A 20,534-nucleotide genomic window follows, 5' to 3' on the forward strand; every position below is an offset into this window, starting at 1 on the left:
CCTAACGACGCAGCACCGCATTTTGTTTAGAAACTTAACCCCTTTCATCATATTGCAGTTTGGCTCGAGAAGGCTCTCTCGGCTTAATTTCGCCCTTATTAATTGGGCAGGGGTATACAAACTTCCACTTGGCTACACTCGACGCCGTACTGAATTTCGAGACACTAATCCTTTGATTTGTGATAAGTAAGTACCAATTTTTATTTCAATCATTGTTTTAAGTGGTCACAGAGAATAAAACTGATCTTGACCAAGCCTCAGAACGTATGCCGACAATTCCCTATAAAGCAATAAATGACAATCCTTTTGAAAAGTTCCTCTACAATACTTGGTTACCGACAACTCTTTATTCTTCCCACGAAGCTTACTCCTTATCAAAAGCTAAAACCAACACATCTTGAATAATGCGGCTTTATTTGTTTTCAAAAGGTGCTTCTGAAACAATTAATAGCTCTTACTAGCACCAATCCTATAATCATATAAATTCAATCCTCTAATCTGAAACTGCAATTTAACTCTGTTGCTTCTTAAAGTAGACTGATCCCAGTATTAAAACGCTTCTGAAATTAACTTTAAACGGCTTTCGTAAGAATAACATTGGCAGAGCATTACAATTTTCGCGGCAACTTTTTCCATGTCTATCATGAGATATGTTCATTACATAATCCGATCTTCTCGAATTGCAGCTATAAAATGACTTAAAAGGCTGCAAAAATTGCACGTTTTTTTTGCTCCATATCACGAGACCAGTTTTTTTGTAAAGCAGTTTGCGTAGTGAAGAGACAAGCGTAACTATGCTGCATTATGGCGCTGACCTACGACTGATCCTTCCTCTGATAAAATAAAGAAATGTCGATCGAAAATTTCTCAGGCTGGTTCACTACTTTACACGATTCAAGTTGCCACAGAAGTTGAAAATGTAAGTCATTTCATTCGTCCTGCAAAATTTTCCTCGTCACATAAAGAACCACAAAATACTAGCATGATAAGAAAGAAAATACCGCATTGAATGGGAAGAATAAATCTGAAAAGAACTGACAATGATGGTGACGGATGAAAAAGATTGGAAATGATGATCTCAGAAAGTTTAGGGTCAGTATCTCAAGGTCTAAGTACCTCAACTTAATCCCTGCAAAGTTTTAAAAGGCATTGCAATAAAGTTCATTAAAGATTAACTCCAGTTCTTTAGAGATACCAGGCATAAACTTCAGCGCATGTTTTGCCATCATTGTCATTTACACTGACCCCTTTCAGCACTTCGCCGTACCACAGTTGAAGCTCTTGGCCGTGTTGGAAATATTCTGGATTGGAGAAGTCTTGGAAAACGAGGAATGGGGAATCTGGCCCGAATCCCGGAAGTGCGTACCAGGCAGACATCGCCTTGTCCCGGATAAACTTTTCACGTGGGAATAAGATTTCTTTGGACGACGTGGTGATGAAGGCCCCCAAGGGTGTGGTTCCGATGGAAGGATGATTTATTGAGCAACCCCACTTGCTGTGAAAGTCGTCTTTCTTACACGTGACTTTGCCACTGATATGGGCAACTTTGAGAGCGACGACAAATCCCTCCTGTGGGATAATGAAGATTCCAGGTTTACTTTGATTTGCACTGAAGCAGGCGTTGGTCACATTTAATTTTCGCCATTTGCCTGAAAACGAAATGAAAAAGTTACGTCATCTTTGTTATTTTCATGAAAGCTTAACAGGATGTTAGATAGAGCTGCATGGTAATAACCATTCAGTCGATCTTTGCATGGTCAAGTTAAAGTCTCTCCCCGAGAACAACCTGGGAAGGTCTCCTCAATCTGGTTAAAAGCGTTTGCAATTCTCTTCAATGATTGTCACTGCCTATTTCAAGGCTATTCTTTCGTTGTGAGCTCGTAAATTTCAATTGTTGGTAATTATTCGAGAGGCGAACAAAGAATCGGAGGTTTATTGAATTTTTGCAAATAGACGATAGTCTGAATAGCCCGTGCCCACATAAACATTTTACAAGCGTTTGCACGTTTTGAAAGAAGCCAATTCTTGACGTTGCTGATCCTAAAAGTGAACAAGACGCTTGTCCTAATACGAACCTGGTAAAGAGCTTTGCTCACAATCGAGGACTCTGGAGCTCAGAGTTAGAGGATCTAATTTGAATGCAAAATCCGCAGATATGAAGCTCTAATTCTCGTGGGAAATTTAGGTTTTTATTTGTCTCACGCTCGTGATTAAAAAATATCATTTCTCTTTATCGGACGAAAAGCTACAAAGTAACCATCTTTCTCTCCCTAAGTCAATTTTACACGGCATCTATAAAGTATACTGTTATTTTTTAATCTTCTTGTAGATCTTATCTAGTGTTTATTCCCCATGATCACAGCTCAAGTCGGCTCGATTTACAAGACTAAATTTGACTTCAAATAGAGCTACCGCTTGACTAAAATGAACCTTGACCAAATGATCAACTGAGGTGCAAGTGAAAGATAATAATTAAGATTGGAAAGGATTATAGTGGATTACAAACTGACCGTTTGAAACGTTCCCGACGTAAAAGCTAAAAAACAAATACAATATGATTTTGGCAGCCTTGCAAGAATTATATTTCGACATTTATGAACTCTGAATTTGGCAAGCATGTCTCTATGAACCTCTCTTTCTCTATGAAAGAAAAAGTTTTCTTGTTATCCTCGGTTGGATGTGTAAAACAAATTTGAGAGGAAAATAGTCAAGAAATGTCAGCATATCAGAAATTCTTTAAGCTCAACTGGTCCTAAACGCCTTTCTTTCTAGGCGTGCCTCGTTAAAGAAATCCCTCGAGAATGGAATAAGTTCAAACTGTAGTTTGCTTGTAATCAGATGTCTTTTTAACGAAGAATATTCGCCTTGATTGAAAGCACTTTTATTTTTTGACAAACGGTCTGATAAGCAAGGCAAACTGAAAGACAAGTTCTTGTTTATAGCTTACCTGGACTTCTAGGACACATCATTTGCATGCCCTGTCTCAACGACCCTGCCTCTTGTTTCAGTAGATTCCTCAGTTGTTCTTCTTGCTGCGCGGAAAATTCACCGCAACAACGTAATTTGGCTATTACACCTTGACAAAAGATTGAAGTAATCGCGCCCAATAGCAACAGAAATCTGGCCATGTCGAATGCAAGGACTGTTTGTTTGTTTTTTTTTTTTCACGCGTGGCCCTCAACTAGACCAGTTCCTGATATCACAGGTATCAGCGTTCAATGAGAAGGGGGCCTCATTAGAATGCTTTAAAAGCAGGATTGACGCCTACAACTGTTAAAATGTTTTCATCGGCTCAACACAAATTGCGCAGATCCGTCTGTTACCACGTATCCTTTGAAATTGGATGAGAGCGGATTTGTCTGGCGGAAGGATTATTGCACGGGAGGTAAATCAAAAGCGGTGTTAAATTGATTTTGGAGTACGCGTTATAATACCAAGAATATAATTTTAAAATACGTAAAGTTTCAGCTAGTAAGTCAAGAAAAAATAAAAGCGTTTCACCTCCTTAGAGAGAGGTAAATCACAGTGGCAAAGCTAAGAAATCTTTTAAGAATCCATGTTTATTCTGAACGTTAATATTTCATAAAATATGTCTCAGTAGTTTCTGCGCAACAAGCGACAGCAACCGTTACGAAATTATTTTGCAAACTATTTTTACTGTCAATGTCATTGAAAAATGCAAAAGCCAATTTAAACTTCAGGAAAGGAAATTGAGGGCTCCAAGCGAAACAACTGTGTATTAACAGTATATCAAGTATTCACAGCACGTTATTTTAGTAGGTTAACAGATTACGTCAGAGTTTTTTTTTACAATGTCATCGGCGGGAAGACATGTTTTGGATGTCAATTGCGTTCCAGGAGAAAATAATTTTAGATTGTTTGGCAATAAAAATGGAAAAAGCATACAAATAGACAAACTAAAAAAATTTCACAAAAATTTATAGTCATACTTTTCTTCTCGTTCCTTTTTTCAGTGAGTAATACAATACTGATTGCAAAGTCTAAATTCTGGGAGGTTCTAACAATTCCAGAATTATATGCTCAAATTTCGTTACAAGGGCCCCGGCCTCAGTTCGGGAAAAATTATTACCACTAAAAATGCCCGGAAAAAGGAGTTTTTTTCGATGTTTAAATATGATGTGGTCTATTTCAAATTTCGGGTTTTGTTCAACAATTCCTGATAAACATCGAAGGTCCACATCCTAATATATCGTGTAAAAGCTGCTTTGTGTCTAACAGCGGATGCTTGTCGGTAAGCGCAACCACTATTTGTACCTTAATTATAACTTGTTAAACAAAATCGGGTTAACATTGCTTTTTGATGTTTAGCGCCTTAGGGAAAACTTGTATCGTGAGCTACGTGGAAGTTTGGGGAAATATGCAAATGTAAGAAAAGGAAGGCCCAAGAGGACTCGCAGGTGGGCGGATTAGAAGTTATCGCTTCAAGTCTGGTTTGAACTTATACAAAAAAAAGCTTAAAAATTTTTCAGCTTCTTTTACATTGAGAAACGGTCTTAAGGCATGAATTGTGGGCATCTTTTTCAAGCTCAAAGATTAGATAATGATGAAAATGTCAGTTGAAGAAGTACCTCCTTCTTCGTGTGTTCGAGGGGGGTTGGATTTTCCAGTCTGCCAGAAATGACGCATAAGCTATTGTGTTTTCGCTCAGTTGGAGAGACCTGAGCAGGAGACAAAAGTCTACCGGCAGAGCAGAAAAAAATGAGCTTGATGTGCACGCAATCTTGATTGCCTCTCAGTCGAAATAGTTTTGGAATGATATGACAGAATAAATCTTTATATCATTCTGCATGGCGGAGGACCGTCCGCAATGGGTTAAGGGCGTTTGCACTTTGAACTTGGATCAGTTTAAGTGGAGAGAGACATAAAGTTTTGAAGAGGAAGAGTTTGGGAAAATGGCCAAGAACTGGTCAGTAGGAGCTGATGATGTAAGTTACTAAAGCATCTGTTCGCTTTAAAAGCAGAGAAAAAGGGAAAGACTCTTCTTGAAAAATGAAAATAGATACAGTCCTATTACACTGGCATAGAACGAGAAATTTATCTGTTCAAAATGACGAAATGTAGCAATTCGTGATTTGTATTGACATTATGTAATCATCTTTGTACGCCCCTGGAGGCTGGGAAATGATCGAAAACTTTATCCGTTTCCGTAACCTAGCTAAATTTTAATTTTATTTACCGTTATTTTACTTTTTCCTTAAACTAAATTTAATTAAATTTTAGCTTCAATTCAAGGCTTACATCATGAACTGGCATGATATTATCGCGCTATGCGTGTCAAGATCCTAGGTCAGTTACCCACACTAGGTCGAGATTGGGCGGAAATACGGAAAGACTCAAAGAATCTTGGCAAACAAAATAATGAAGCGAAAAATTTGATTGTTTAAGAACAAAATACTATCTTTTCACGACGGAAAGCTAATTTCCGGAATTTTCAGAACGCCGCACGTCTCCAAGCCCGTCTAAATCGACTGCATGACGGCAATCAACTTCTTTTACATTTTTTACTTACTTTCCTAGCAAAAAAAACATGCTGTTAACTCTGACGTTATTCGACTTTATTTTCCGCGTAACAATCATACTACTAAAGTCATAATTTAAGCTTATCGAAAATGTTGCTAAGGCGTTAACGTAGTATTGGCTGGACATCAATACTGATTTTATACCGCAAGACCTTTGCATTTTCTTAGAGGCTTTTCGCTCATGAATCTTTTCAGTACATCTCATTCTTTTATTTTATGTAGTAGGAATTGATATCTTTTAATATCTGTTTGCACGGTCAAAAAGACTCCATGTAACAAGTTTTTTGAAAGGAAATATTTGATATTAGGCTGGATAAAACTACTGCTGAAAAAGCGCGAATTCCGTTTTGGAATCCGTCAAGAAGACCGCACATGTACCGACTGATTTCCTAAAATAATAAAATAACTTGATCCCACAGGAAGTTTTACCTGCATATGTCGACACAGAAATGCACAGCGTAACTTAACCTTTATCTTAATTCTTCTCTAAGAAATCTAGCGGCGAAAACTTGTTTCAAAATAAAATTTATCTTTGGCCGCACTAACAATTCGTTAGAATTTCAAGCTGTTCCTATGGGTGTGTATTGTCATGACAGACAATAGTTGCCGTCCTGAGAGAGAATAAAAGTTGAATCAAGACGAGCTTTTCTTCTCTTTTTTCCAAAAGATCTCTTTGGGAAGCGTCCAAAAACGTTTGAAACTTCGTTCTGTATGTACCAGGTTATTTGATCCTAAATTTCTGCCGAAATATTCCCAACACTCAAAAGACCAAAGGCTCAAGCAGTTTCTATTTCTAAGAAGCTTACAATTTTAATACGCTAACAATTATAATCGAACAAGTATAATCTTTCGAAATTATAACCAAGAGAACATTTCGCAAAAGGCTCAGAAAGATTTCATCAACTACTTTATCTTCACGTGAACCTCCTTCGATTTTAGTTCCTTCACAGAGCAGACTCGTTTGATGTATTCTTTACGTATATACTCTCATTCAAACAAAACCGTGTTCCTCACAAAAAGTAAGAAGCTTAGCATGATTTCACGAACGGAAAAAGTTAGACTTTGTTCTAGCTGTTCTAATGGTCGAGTACTTTGAATTTTAAGCTCCATTTATTTGAAAGGGTGACCTTGCGATCAGCCAAGATTATATGGAACCGAGCAAACTCACATGCTTTTTTTTATCAGCTGTTCTTTCTCCGCGGAATTTCAACGCTGACCTCTGGTAGTGCTGAACTTGGCGGTACATTACAAGCTGCGGCGATAAGCTGCTTACGCCGAACATAATGGAACGTGAATTGGTTGATGGTTACATTCTTTAATCTTACGAGGTTTGCCATTCATGCGAGCTGAAAACTTTCACATGTCGACGTGATTGCATTGTAGGAAAAGCGGTTATGAGGAAAAAAAGGTCCGAACGTGATGGAAACGTTCTTCATCGAATTCAAAGTTCAGGAATGTAAGTAATCCTAAACTGTCATGCAACTTTGTGAATTTGATTAAATTCAGTAACTTGGCCGGCATTGTTTCAATCTTTGCAGACGACTTTTAAAGATGCCGCCTCAAATTTTCTTCCATTTAGTGTGGACTAAAACGAACCCAATCACCAATGAAGATTATCCTTTAATGGAAGACCGCCCACGCACATTTAATTTGCCTTTTTTTACGTTATAGTTTTAGTAAAAATATCTGAGACCTCTGCCCCCTTAAAATTCTTGGTCCGATTATAAGTTTGTGAAACTTTAACTTTACGGTTTTATCACTAATCGCCGCGTTCACCTTTCAGGTTGATCCAGTGAAGACATCGTCAATTTCTTTCGCCCAAAAGATTGAAGAACTTGCATTGTCCCAGCAACTCGGCCCCGACGTTCAAAAATGACGACTTCCCGATTGTTGGTAATGCTAATCGCAGCTGGTTGTTGTGCGATTTTGTGCAACGGATCTCAGTCTTGTGGTTTACTACATCAGAATGTTACAAAGGAAATTGACAGAGTGTTAGTCAGTGAACGTCATTCGTTTGGAGCAGACTTTAGGAACTTTTGTCTTTCCTATGAAAAAGGTATGTTTGCTAGAATTACGCCACAAACAACACAGTAGAGTGCCAGCTGCCTTCATTACCATAAGAGGAATTTTATAGAACGCAAACAGTTTTCATCTACATAATGCAAGCATGAAAGAAAATTGCTTTACTCGGAAATATATTTCAGTCACAACTTGACCAATTTCCTCTTTATTGGTAATCGAGCCAAGACGCTTAAATACTAAAGCAAATTCAGGAAACACTATGCGCCTTATTCCGCGAAACCTACACATCTGAAATTAAATCTTCGCAAATTCTTTCGTTGGAAAAGGTTGCATGAGCTAATTTCAGTGCTGGTAAACTTCGAAACAGAGAGAAACACGTTTACGCTTGCAATAAGAAATGTGTGAAAAATGATGAGAATGCCCTGATTAAAAAAAACACGAAACCCTCGCAATTCGCGGAACTTGTGATCATAACAAACTCAGTAAACAGAAAATTCCTATTTTTGCAGTCCTTTATTCGTAACATCAAAGAGACGTACTTATTTGCTGGTCTTAAAAAAGCATTACTACTTTGTTGACCTTTCTCTAAACCCAATTGCAAAAGAGATAGAAAATAGAAGTGAATCATTTATAGACCTAAAATCAGTCACTGTTCTATGTTGAATCTACTTAACAGCGGTTCAAACTGTTTTCATCCTGCAAAGCTCTACCCGCTTTCCTCTACGCCTTCCCAGACCTAAGACGTATTCGCTCACTGCGCAACTAGAGACGCATGCCCTATCGTACCGGTTTCTTGATAAACGGTAGTGATAGGCACGCGGGAAAATGCAATACTCTGCCGATTTTCAATTTGAAATTGGTGAATGTTGTGAGCTAAAGGCTTTGGGCATCAATGCAAGAGGAAAGTTTAAGTCTTTGTTCACCGTAGATCACACAAAGCGTATAAAATTATAATCCAATGAAGAAATTTAAGTTTACTTTCAGTTCTAAAATAAACATACAAAAACAGAACCCTCCAAAACCCACAACTGAACCAAAAATAGGTCTGAAATTTAAACGATTGCTATCTGAATAAGCTTAGTTCTGCTATCAACCTGGGAATACAGATAAGCCAAATTTCCTAAGCAAATTGAGGTCAATTACAAATGAAAAATTATCGGATCTATTTCCACTAAGTCACCGACGCCATTTACATGAAATTGATTTAACTTGTTTAATCTTTTCACAGAGAAGTGGCTGAGCTTAACAAAAGGAGCTGTCTGCTTTGGAGGGAGTGGCAACGAATATGCCACCCTTGTGGTACCAATAGAGGGCTTCCTAATGTCAGTCAAATTGACCCACGTCAGTGGACTCAGCTCATGCAAAAGAAATTCTCCCCAATACAACAGTAACTGGGGTTGCTCTCGCAATCATCCTGAACACGGCAGATCGCCCTTTAACGTTGTCGTAACGACGGCACCCAGAAATGACATTCTCTTTCCGACACATTTTTTTCATCAACACAACAAGGGATCCTATTGGTACGACAAACCAGAAGTGGACCCTCACTCACCGGAAATAATCCTTACAGATGCATCAAATCCCATTTATGTTGCTATGGGCCAAGAGCTCCGTGTGTGGTTTGGAGAAGACCTGTTGAAGTCTGGTGTGAAGAAAAAAGGAGGTAAAGTCTGTATAACCGCGCAAGCCTGGTACAAGCATTGAGCTGTCTACATGTCACGTGACCAATTAATGCATATGTTGCCCGAATAAATTTCAGAACGACCTCAAGGGAAAAAACTGACTTTTGAAGCTACTTTGCTCAGTTGAGTTGTAATTTACGAAAGACTATCTCTTAGAGTATTTTAAAGTTTTATTTAAAAAGTTAGACAAGTCGGAAATAAGACAAGATGCCTAAGGCTTACGTTGACAGTTCAGGCTTTGAATCACAATCCTACCACTCAGTGTAAAAGAGAATTTAAAGGAACTTCAGCATTTATCTCCCCCTATAACCAATTAATTTTCAGTTTACTCAATAGTAAATACCGAACCCCTTTCTCATAGCCTAAGAAAATAAAGAGAAAGCAGTCAGTTTCAGGCTTCAGTTATTGGTGACCACGTGAGAAGAAGAGATTTTAACTGGCCCGAAACAAACCAGCTCGCTATTTCAAGCAGGATTCATAGGTGTCACAGTGGAGAGGCAATAGGTTTTTGACTCCCCCCCCCCTCCGAAAAAAGTGAGAAACAGCCCTTCACCCCACACCCCTCTCCTCCTCCCTTTCCTCCCTGCCACTTTTTGTTGCGCAAATTATCGCAAGCGTAGCAGAGACTAGCATGGTAGACTATTCAACCTCGGTGTTTAGTTTCTAATCATTTCATCACGCTTGCTGGTATTTTTTTAATAACTTCCTGCTTATACATTGCCTTAAATCAATTACGCTTACATTGGACAATGATTGCAAAGAGTTTGCAAGCACCAAATGACCACGTACAGAGCAGTGCAAGATGGAAAATTTAAGTCGGGGTGTGCGTTAGCCTTGGTGACGAAGAGCTCTTCTACATCTCGAAACGCTCTCGCAGCTTTTGCGACCGAAGGGTTGATGTAAGGACTGTGAAAAGCGGCCTCTTTACAGCAAAGTGAAATTTTAATGTAAGTATAAGAGAAAGAAACAAAATATTCAGGATAGCCGATGGTACTGAGGTATAATACTGGTTTTTTATAGGTGCAGCTCGGATAACAAAGAGCTTATATGGTTGATGAGATTGTTCATAGCTCAGACTCATCTTAAGTCGTGCTGGCTCGATCGCGTTTATTTTCTTCTAAACTCATGAATGTTACCCAAACTGGAACGGCGTTCCACAGCTCGATGCTTTAGCACATGTCCAAGCAACGCGGTGACGTCACTGTGGCGTCTGCGCATTAAAGCAGGTTTTGAGCTGAAAGCGGTAGAGCCTGGTGTAGAATTTTTAATTCCGGGAAGCGCGATGACTTTTGAGCTTGAACAGTCTTGCGTTCGTCCCTTATTGAACGCAACTGATAAAAACTTGAAGTCGTTCTCGATCTCAAACAAAACATCTTTGCTTGCCTCTCTGTCATTAACTTCATCGTTTAGTTTTTCATGCGAGGAACACTGAGTTAAAGAGCGCCATTTTCTCGGATTTACCATTCCCGCGTTGAGCTTAGTCGATTCTATGGCTGGCAAACTATTCCTTCGCAACATCAGCTTAGACTTTTCTGGTCCAGTGGGGCCCTTCTTCAAATCTCTACCAATTTTCTTAATTTTGTGGTCATGTTCTTGCAGGAGATAGTTTTTTTCTCGATTGAGTTGATCCAACTTCTTTTGCAGAATACTTTCTTCTCTTCTATTAATCGCCAGGACTTGTTCGACGCGTTGTTCGTTACACCATTTTGAAGCCTTCCGCATGCGGTGTTTATCCATAAGAAATAACGAGAACAGATACCTGAGGAGAAAATAAATGTTGGGTACTGAATATGTAAACATGTTACGTAATATATGAAAGTATAGTCTTTCCTCACGAAACTTAATGCTTAAATATTGTAAGACTGAGCTGCCCGTAAGACACTAGGAAAATTCCAAAAGTTACCTTGCGAGTATAATCACAAGCTGCGATTGCAGCTCATTCAAGCTGACAATCGCTTTTATGCTTCATTGCTGAATACTTTCGAAAGGCAATTCTGCTTGAGCTTAGCGCGTTTGGTCCAAACTTTTTCGAGCCAGATTTTCCTAGAGAAAACTCTTTCTTCTTAAAATTGTCTCTAGACTTCAAAGGAAAAACGATGGCGCAGTTTGCAGTAAGACTATTTGTTTTGATGATAAACAAACGCTCGCAAGAGTATGAACGTACAATTTACCCTTGTTGGTAGTTCAGTTATTCATTTTTACCTGGGACACACAAGTGCTCTCGATTTTCAGGAATTAAATCCTCGATGCAAACTCATTAAGCCCAAAAGCCTCGGAAGAGAGTCAATGACTGCTTTACGAGTCTTTCTAGTGCATTGAATTGTTGAATCAAAAAGATCTACCGCCAAGAAAATAAAGGGACATGTACAGTGTTTGGAATGATGTTTATTACGATGCTTACAGTTCAAGAAACACACCTCACTTTTGTAATATCACAATGCGTAATATTATAATGAGTGGCGCTAGAACCTCTTCCTTTCACCTACCATCGCCAAGGGAACATCGAGTCTCTCATTGAAAACAGCTTTCTGAGTACATCGTGAATTGATGGACGGTCTCAGTATATCACATTTTTTTATTTACCCAAAGCATTTCTGTGAATTTATTTAAGTAAAACAGTTAACAGTTTCATCGATTTACTCTACGCGCGAAGTTTGCAAAAGCGTGCGGTTCTCGTCTATTCAAATATGCTAATTTTAAGCTTCTTTAAGCGACCATTGGAAAGGTAAAAAAGTGCCTCACAAATTCGAGACTTTGTTCAAATGATACTTCATTCTTTTTCTTTGAAAGTATCCAATAAGCGTTTGAAACTTTTTCTGTAAACTTTTTCATATCGTTCGACTTCAGCTGTCACTATTGCGGTTCCCAAGAGAACGATTCAAAAAGAGGCAACTATGATTCCTTTTAAAGAACCCTAGTAGTATCATTCAATTAAACAACTAACACCTGTAAAATCTTTTATTGATATTCTTTTCACCCTTAAAGTTTCCGCAACGGAATTAAGATATTCTCTGCCGGTAAATACAGTGTTTGTAACAAGTTCAAGTCGTGCGAAGGAGTATAAATTATGCACATTTCTGCGCTATTTATGGAATTTAATTTCAATTGATGAAAGGAAAAGGTTGAATTGAGGTTATTATAAACCACAGTTGTGGTTCAGTTATCTTGTCGGCCATGAAGGTTGTATCTGCTTATATCAGTAAACAACGTGTTGTAAACAAAGATGTAAGGTTAAAACTTCTTCTGAGTGATCCTTCAAAAGTAAGGCGTAAAGATGAAGAGATATCGATCATTATACGAAAAACAATAACCTTTATTTGTGGGTCTTAATGAGATTTACTAAGGATTCACAAAGCATTACGTAACCTGTGCGCAAATGTTACCTTTACGCCGATTGCAATCGAGAATTTAGCGTGAGTGTAAAGGTACTAAACAATAACGGAACTCTACTCTGATACGGGTGAAAAACAGTTTATTCTTAAAAAATTGCATCATTTTCCCAAAATATTTTACCGATTCAATTGCACCGTGCACTGTATCGAGATTTTGGTTCGGCAACGATAAAATTTACCTGATCCGATCATTGGGCTCTGTAATATTCTTCTGAACTTATGACCCCCCCCCCCCCCCATTGGCAATGATTGCGACGGCTGTTCCCCCCTCAGTTTCCCTTGAAAACCTTGTGATCTACCCAAAATCCTCCATCCCTTCCCCTCCCCCCCCTCCCCCCCCCCCAAGGCGATAGATAACGACCAGCCCCTCAGTTCATCCTAGCGACTAAGAAAGTAAAGAAAAGACCATGCGCGGTTGGCAGGATCGTTAGACGATTGCAGTACTCAGTTTTCGATTTATTCACACAAAAATATCTTTGTCATATTCACATAGGAAATCTTTGGATTTCTAGCTTCTAGATCCAAACGTATGAATATCAGCCAAACTAGAGCGGCGTTTCTCACTTCGATATCTTTGCATATGATCACGTAATGTCGTAACGTCACTGTGGCGTCTGCGCATTAGAGCAGCTTTTGAGTACGAGCCGGTGGAGCCTGGTGTAGAATTCCTAATTCTGGGAAACTTGGTGGCACTAGAGCTTGTTGGGCTTTGGTCTTTTTCGGTACCAAAAGCGACTGATAAAAACTTGAAGTCGTTGTGTATCTCAAACAAAACATCTTCGCTTGCCGGTTTTTTATCATGTTCATCTTTCGGCTTTTCACGTGGAGAACATTGCGTCAAAGAGTGCCATCTTGCATTCATCATTCCCGCCTAGGCTTATCCGGTTCTATGGCTGGTAAACTATTTCTCCGTAACATCAAGTTGGACCCTCCTGATCCATTGGAGAGCTTTTTGACACGCGCGTCAAAAGCTTTTTCAGTTTTCCAAATGTCGTACTCATACTCTCGCAGGAGATGGTTTTCTTCACGATGAAGTTGATCCAACGTTTGTTGCAGCATGATATCTTCTTTTCTGTTAAGCGCCATCATCTTTTTGACGCATTGTTCGCTGCACCATTTTGAGGGCTTCCGTATGCGGGGTTTATCCATATGAAGTGCTGGGAACCACCTCTGAGAAGATAATAAATCTTAGAGTATTTTACATTTGAAAACATAAATAAAGAACAAATGGTAAGTAAAATCTTGAGGCTGGCATCATCGAACTTAGCTGTGCGATTCACGGTGTTGTGCGACTCCGATTAGCGGCAAGGGATGAACATAAAGCGCAAGAGATCATTTGAAGAAAAGAGTAAGACTGCTCTTGAACTCTCTTCATCATTTTTATCTCCTTTGTTCCGTGCACGCCTGTTGTTGTTGTTTCCGTTTGTTTTCTTCTTTTGGCTCCCCGGCCAACACACGCCCAAAAGAGATCTCGGGTTTGCTTATAAGCGGGTAAGTGATGCCAATTTTTTCAACACAACACGCTTTAATAAGAACGAGGAATATACATCCGTAATTAGCTTCTTGAGACCGATTGATCAGCTATATGGAGAGTAGAAAGTAGACGGGGCTTAGAGCTGTTAAGCAGAGCTTTTGTTAGCCAGTTAGGATGGTGCTTCGATACCCAGAACCTCAGATGATGCGACGAGCAAGGAGACACTTGTCTTCTCCTTTGCACGCGCTGACCGAAATCATTTAAGCGTTATACGAATGCCAACCAGCGCCTACTACACAGGTCAATATTTTTACAGCAATTTTAAACTTTCCAAGCAATCACGGAATGTTTTGCCTTTGCTGTTTACTGAATAAAGCGTTTAGTCCTAATGAGAAAAGGCCGTGATTATTTGAGAGTTTTTAGGAAAACTTCGAGGTCACAATTTCGTGTAATCTTTCTATTCAGCCAAAAAAAAAGACATAAACTTATTGTTATTAGTATTTTATCCTGCGGTTTTTTTAATATGATCTCGACTGGCCATTCGCCTTTTCTGATTCTACGTTAAAATTGATTTTGTGGGGTTTTACCTGATGTGGTGTGATCAAGTTATGCAATAACAGAAAGTTTAACCTAAATTCAAGAGCACTGAGCGCTCAAACAATTTTTATAGGTTAAGTTCACGGTGCCGTGTACTAATACATGGTGCGCATTCACTGCTCGGTAAAATTAAAGTGAAAAAGTGGTTCATTCAATTGCTTTTATGTTTCAGTGCGGAATGTTGTTAAAAGCAATTTCTGTTTGCGCTTAGCGAGTTCAGTCCAAACCATTCTTTACACCGTTAAAGCCCAAAAAAATATTATAGTTTTGCTTTGGCTCAAACATTTTTACACTTTAAGGTGAGCAGAGATAGCGCCCATCGCAATGAGACTTTTTATTCTGTTAGTGCATTAAACAAACGCTTTTAAAGATCGCTGTTATCATAAAATTATCCCGTCGAATTGGTAGCGACAGAAATTAATTCTCACCTTTATTCTACACCAGTGGACTTGATTTTCAAGAAACAAACCCTCGATGCAAACCCGCTCAGCTCAAAAGCCTCAGAGAGAGTTAATTATTGTTTTTTTTAAACAAACGCTTTTAAAGATCACTGTTATCATAAAATTTATCCCGTCGAATTGGTAGCGACAGAAATTAATTCTCACCTTTATTCTACACCAGTGGACTTGATTTTCAAGAAACAAACCCTCGATGCAAACCCGCTCAGCTCAAAAGCCTCAGAGAGAGTTAATTATTGTTTTTTTATTTTGCTCTGTTGGTGATTAAAAAAAAAAGTAAGTTTGTGAGATTTGAATGGGTCTTTGTTCTACATGCCTTTATGTTTCAGGGGAAGGTTTAATTTGTTATTAGTTAGAAGATTAAGAAAATGAGTTACCATTATTAGGAAAATACGATATCAGAAATGAATTGCTTTGTCGGGGTGATATTGCTTAGTGTTAGACAATAGAAAGCGGTCCAAATGTAAGATTATGCAGTCATTACATTTAGTTCTGCTGCCTTCATTGAATTCGAAAATCTAGATTACCCCTTTGATGCGACTGAATCACAAAAATTGACCTGGACAATAAGCGACTTGTTCATTGTTCAAAATTATACTTAGTCCGGCCCTTGAGTTCTAAAAATACACCTCACCCGGGGCCCCTGACCTCACTCACTGAAATACAAAACAATCAATATGTGTGTTTATTTACGCAGAATCGCCAAGGGAACGGTAATCGATGGTTGAAAAAACTGTTTCGACAACCTTTCCCTAGCCAGCTGAGTAACCTTAATATTGGTCTCGCAGCCCTTCGGCCGAGGAAAGATTTGGGATCAGTAGAGGAAAGGTTTACCTGGGATCAGTGCCCAGACCCCTACCAGCTAAGCGGCCTTGCTTACCTCTCATTCCTGAATTCTTTCCTATTTTAAGCCATCTCCTTTTATCTGAACATTTATTTTAGTGAACGGTGTCAAGAGGGCCTAAAGCTAACAGCGGAAGGACATTTATTTAATTAAAACAACCCTCTTAGCTCCTGGAGAAAGACTGAGGCCCGTTGATTGTGTAAAATTAGACCTCGTGTGAATAACTGGCGCTTTGTTTTCAGAGCTAAAGATAATGGTGACCACACGCAGATTTTAGTTATTTATATTTAGGGGAAAAGCAATAAGGATTCATGTCGAAAAAAAAATTGAATGGATGTTTTTTCTTTTGCACAGAGTGTTTTTTTCTCAAGTGAAAATTAGGATTCTACAGTCTGCGACCGGAAGAATTAACTTGGCCGATGAAAAGTGGTAGGGCGGTACGGCCAATACAAGGATACCTCTTACAGTTTTCCAAATTTCGGTGGAAAAGTATTTTCCATCATTCATAACACCAATCATCAATAAAAACCCCCCGAGGTCTGCTGCTACCCTCAGGGAGACAATTTTTTCCCTATGAGCCAACCATATTTCACAGTCATTAGCTATTTCTTTAATTGTGGGAATTGTTGTACTTCCCTCGTGTACCCGTTTCTACACAAATATTTAAAAAAGGATCAAAATAAACGTGCTTCTCAATTTCTCCAGTTTTTCTTCCGATGACAAGAAAACTATAAAAGATCGAATTCGAAAACCGGAACTCACGTATTTCGCTTCTAAGTAGCCAGAATTTTAAAAAAAACAACTAAATATCTGACACGTGACTCCTTTATAAACAAACATGGCGTAGGTATTTTAGTTAATTTGAATCGTATTTCACAGCAAAATTTTTCTGAATCCAACAATTAAGTCAAAAATTTATTCGATTGCGGTGTCAAACGATTTCCCTTTAGTCATCCTTGCCTTTTTATTAGAACACAATAAGTCGCTAGAAATACGTGGAGAAACCTAATTTAGACTTCCTTGTTGCTATTTTGATCCCGGAAGTTATTCTAGTTTGCATATTAGATCGCCTTTGTGACAGACGTCAATTCGTGCGTAAGCGCGTTAATTAAAGAAAAGAGGAGACGTAAAAAGATGAAAATATTGAGCGTTATTTTCAGGTTCGACGAATTTGTGTATTTTTACTCCGACTTAGTGGTAGTCATTTTTTTCCCTTTTTATTTGTTTTTTATTTCTGTGACGCAGAGTCCTAAAATTTCCCACGTTGAAATACCTAAAGAGATAAATTTCCCAAGTTTCAGTTGAAAATTGACGCTATTTATAATAAAACGCATAGGAAACTTATACCTGTTAGCAATTTATATTTCGTAATCTTATAGAATTTTTTGAATATTTATTTTAAGCCTAAAAAATGTCGTCTAAAGCTATATGCTGCAGTGACCTTAAATGGTCATGCAAACCTCTGCCGCAGATAAGACTGAATTTTAGCTCGAGTGATGTAAATGAGATGTTTGGACTTGAAATTTTCATAACTTATGTGTAAAACTCCGAAGTCACCTTTTGTGAAAAGTCTGGAGCCGATTCAGTACAAAGTGGTCTATATCTGAAACAAACTTGGAAAGAGTACGATTGCCGCAGCAAAGGAAACCTACCGATTTTCTAGCTTCCGTCTCGCTTTCAGCCCGCTAACCGTAAACATTCTGATCACACATGATCGATTCACGTTACCTATCAGCATGAACATTTTGCTGGATTTTCAATTCTGGATATTGCATAGGGTTTTTATTTATTATTTCTTCTTATTATTATTTTTTTTAATTAGACTTAGGGTTATATTTGCGGTATGCTGCACGACGAATAAATCTTAACTCATTCCGTTTCATAACGGAGAAAATAGTGTATAATTTATGCTCTTGGAAGAAGCATGGACACATATAGATTACTGCATAGCGCGGCCGACATGTTGACGAAAATTGCAGGACTTCCTATGTTACTGGGAAATTACGCCTTTGTAAACGTCTTTAATTTATTCACAAGGAAACAAAACAGCCAAGTGTAACAAAATCCCTTTAGTCTCGCCGACCCCTAAACAGTTTTCGTGTTGGAAATAAAACAATACTTTCCTCTCCTTCCACCCCCTCCCAAAAAAAAAAGACTCTCAAAAAGTTCCGCAAATGCACCAAGTTCCTCAACCCATTCCTTCTACTAGTAGAGGGGTTTGATCTAAACGTTCATAGCGTCTAAAGAGTTTCCCCTTCCAACTAACTTTTGATCGATCTTTAAACGCCTTGTAAACGGCTTAAATATTAAATAGAATACATGAATTGTTATAAATTAGGAAATAAACATCTATCTTGCTTGGAGCAATGACAGAATGGCTAACCTGGATACGGATTAACATATATTTTTTAATAAATGCAATTGCTCATGAATAAAACTTGTGATAAACGTGATTCCCTTATTTCGTGTAAGGGCGGCTTTCACCAATTCGATTTCAAAATTTCTGCTTGCTTTAAAATATGCTTTTCAGTAATTATCATATACTGAGCTTTGGAAGATCGCTGACTATGCTGTTAGAACGCTTTCATCACGTAAAAGACAGCTGCATGTGTTCTTGCGTTGATGAAAATAGCCGACCGGCGAATTTCACGAAATGAGCATTGTGCTTGTAAGCACTTTTGATTCCCCCGAAATCTTAAAAAAATATATATTTGAGTATCCCTTTCGGGATAATGTAATTTCTTGACCTATAAAAGCAATACTTTACTACAAAAATTTTAAGAGGGTTTAACTCATTTAAAATAATTTAAGTTGCATACATTTTATTGTGAATCGTTAAATAATTACTTCCTTTTGTCAAGTATTTGCAGACAGTCAGTCTTATACGGAACTAGCGACCGGGAAACAGCTCGTTCCAAAAGATCTACTCTAAGGAATTGGAGTTTAAATATACATCGTCCCAACAGTGCAGCCTGTAACAGCAAACGTGACAGGATGATTTAGATATTTTAAGAAAAACTCTAAGTTCACTTAAACCAACGCTGCTAATCAAAATTCCACCACGAACAACGCCTCCTAAACCCAACTGAGTAAACTGGCGATGATAAACAGAATTGTGTCCGATGTTACCACATGAAGATCGTTGATACCATTTTCAGGAGAAATTACGGGAAACGCTAGCTCTTAAGAAAATAAATCATGACTCTTATAATTTCCTAAACTACAAATTTCCCTTAAGAGTTTCGCTTCCTGTCGCTGACACCTTTCTTCGTTCTTGCCTAGGCTCTTCAATTTGCGTGCAAGCACTCCGATAATTTACAAAAACAACAGAATTTTATTGTTTGGGCATTAAACGTTTCTCGTATGCTTTTACGAAAGTAGATACTTCATACGACAGAAATGGTTGAAGATATGTTAGGTGAAACGAGTTTACATTCCGGTCACGTAACCCGCAACGCAGAACGCAGAAAGTCACGGGCGACAGCAAACAAGGCAAATTTAGTTTCAAATTTCGAAGTCCTTTATTCGTTTGTGCAAGCAAGAAGGGAAGCAAGTAAGACACATGCAGAAAAGCAAATTTTGAAGAAGTCTGCCTCAGTGGAAAGCCAGGCTCTCTGCCAACTTACAAAAGCAACAGCATTTTGTTGTTTTGGTGTTAACGTTTTAGAACGGAAATGGTTGAAGATATGTCAAGTACAACGAGTTTACATTCTGGTCACGTAAACCCGCGACGCAACATGCAGAAATTCATGGGCGACAACAAGAAAGGCAAATTTAGTTTCAAATTTCTTCTCCGCTGAAAGGAAACCAAAATATTTTGAGGACAATAATATTCATGAAAATCTTGATGCTTATTCCACGAACCAAAATTTTTAATGGAAAAAAAATTTCATTCGAGAGGTTAGGAAGTTATCTTCCGAGTGACAATGAAAACAAGTTAAAATCAATTACCAACAATGATCCCAGGCAGTTATAGCCATAGTCTACTCAGGTAGACCAGAAGAATTCCTCTTTGGCAAAGTTCAATTTTAATTTTAATAACAATTATAAGAATTCGTTTTACGTGATGCAGTGCATTCTTCTCTTCAATAAATGGTTCAACAGAATATAGAAGATTTATGGAAATTAATGACGATTATCTGTAGTCTGTTTACCAATTATTCAATTTCCGGTAAATATATGCAATCGACCTTGACTCTTTTGTTAGTACACAAGTCTAAACGTGATTTTCGTCATTTGAAAACGACCCCGTTAACTACTGCCACTTTGCAAATGAAAAATATTCCTATCTTTCTCTAACCTGAAGAAAAGGAAAATGAAGTTTTGTGCTGATAAGACTGAAGGAAAAGCTCGCTGATTTTGGAATAAAAAAAGCTGCAACTGACAGTTACTCTAACAAAAAAAAATCTTCAATTTCCTTAGGCTCCTATTTATACGTAAGTGTTTTACGTGCGAACATTCAGAAAAATTAAGAAATCTATCCTTAAACTGCTCAAAATTTTGAATCTATATTTCCATCCCCAAT

General features: G+C 38.2%; 2 protein-coding genes and 1 pseudogene across 5 annotated transcripts; 1 reads left to right on the top strand and 2 right to left on the bottom strand.

Moving 5' to 3' along the window:
• Positions 1-397: 397 nt before the first annotated feature.
• LOC113678938 (uncharacterized) lies at positions 398-3,341 on the bottom strand. Its single transcript, XM_027195859.2, has 2 exons — positions 2,948-3,341; positions 398-1,649 (listed from the first exon to the last, which is right to left on the bottom strand). Exons 1-2 carry the CDS (start codon positions 3,126-3,128, stop codon positions 1,186-1,188), a joined length of 645 nt encoding a protein of 214 aa, XP_027051660.2. The 5' UTR covers positions 3,129-3,341; the 3' UTR covers positions 398-1,185.
• Positions 3,342-4,057: 716 nt separating this feature from the next.
• Positions 4,058-9,633, top strand: LOC113678939 (uncharacterized). 3 transcript variants are annotated; one of them, XM_089214821.1, is made up of 5 exons: positions 4,058-4,193; positions 4,330-4,418; positions 6,726-6,996; positions 7,324-7,596; positions 8,791-9,633. In XM_089214821.1, exons 4-5 carry the CDS (start codon positions 7,413-7,415, stop codon positions 9,264-9,266), a joined length of 660 nt encoding a protein of 219 aa, XP_089070947.1. In that variant the 5' UTR covers positions 4,058-4,193; positions 4,330-4,418; positions 6,726-6,996; positions 7,324-7,412; the 3' UTR covers positions 9,267-9,633. The 3 variants fall into 3 exon arrangements, with proteins under 3 accessions (XP_089070947.1, XP_089070948.1, XP_027051661.2); XM_089214822.1 differs by lacking the exon at positions 4,058-4,193 and having other exon boundaries at positions 4,319-4,418; XM_027195860.2 differs by lacking the exons at positions 4,058-4,193; positions 4,330-4,418 and adding an exon at positions 4,707-4,946.
• Positions 9,634-13,008: 3,375 nt separating this feature from the next.
• LOC149041818 (uncharacterized) lies at positions 13,009-15,234 on the bottom strand (annotated as a pseudogene). Its single transcript, XR_016189247.1, has 2 exons — positions 15,136-15,234; positions 13,009-13,806 (listed from the first exon to the last, which is right to left on the bottom strand). The product of XR_016189247.1 is annotated as an uncharacterized LOC149041818 (transcript).
• Between the last annotated feature and the right edge of the window lie 5,300 nt (positions 15,235-20,534).

The sequence above is a fragment of the Pocillopora damicornis genome, chromosome 8, assembly GCF_964200805.1.
Source record: "Pocillopora damicornis chromosome 8, jaPocDami1.2, whole genome shotgun sequence".
Taxonomy (NCBI): Eukaryota; Metazoa; Cnidaria; class Anthozoa; order Scleractinia; family Pocilloporidae; genus Pocillopora; species Pocillopora damicornis.

What these genes read in the sequence shown, in the direction of transcription:
- LOC113678938 (XM_027195859.2), bottom strand. Translation starts at nt 3,128, where the DNA reads ATGGCCAGATTTCTGTTGCTATTGGGCGCGATTACTTCAATCTTTTGT. An exon ending in GATGTGTCCTAGAAGTCCAG is followed by an intron (nt 1,650 to 2,947) that starts GTAAGCTATAAA and finishes TTTCGTTTTCAG; the next exon opens with GCAAATGGCGAAAATTAAAT.
- LOC113678939 (XM_089214821.1), top strand. Translation starts at nt 7,413, where the DNA reads ATGACGACTTCCCGATTGTTGGTAATGCTAATCGCAGCTGGTTGTTGT. An exon ending in TTGTCTTTCCTATGAAAAAG is followed by an intron (nt 7,597 to 8,790) that starts GTATGTTTGCTA and finishes ATCTTTTCACAG; the next exon opens with AGAAGTGGCTGAGCTTAACA.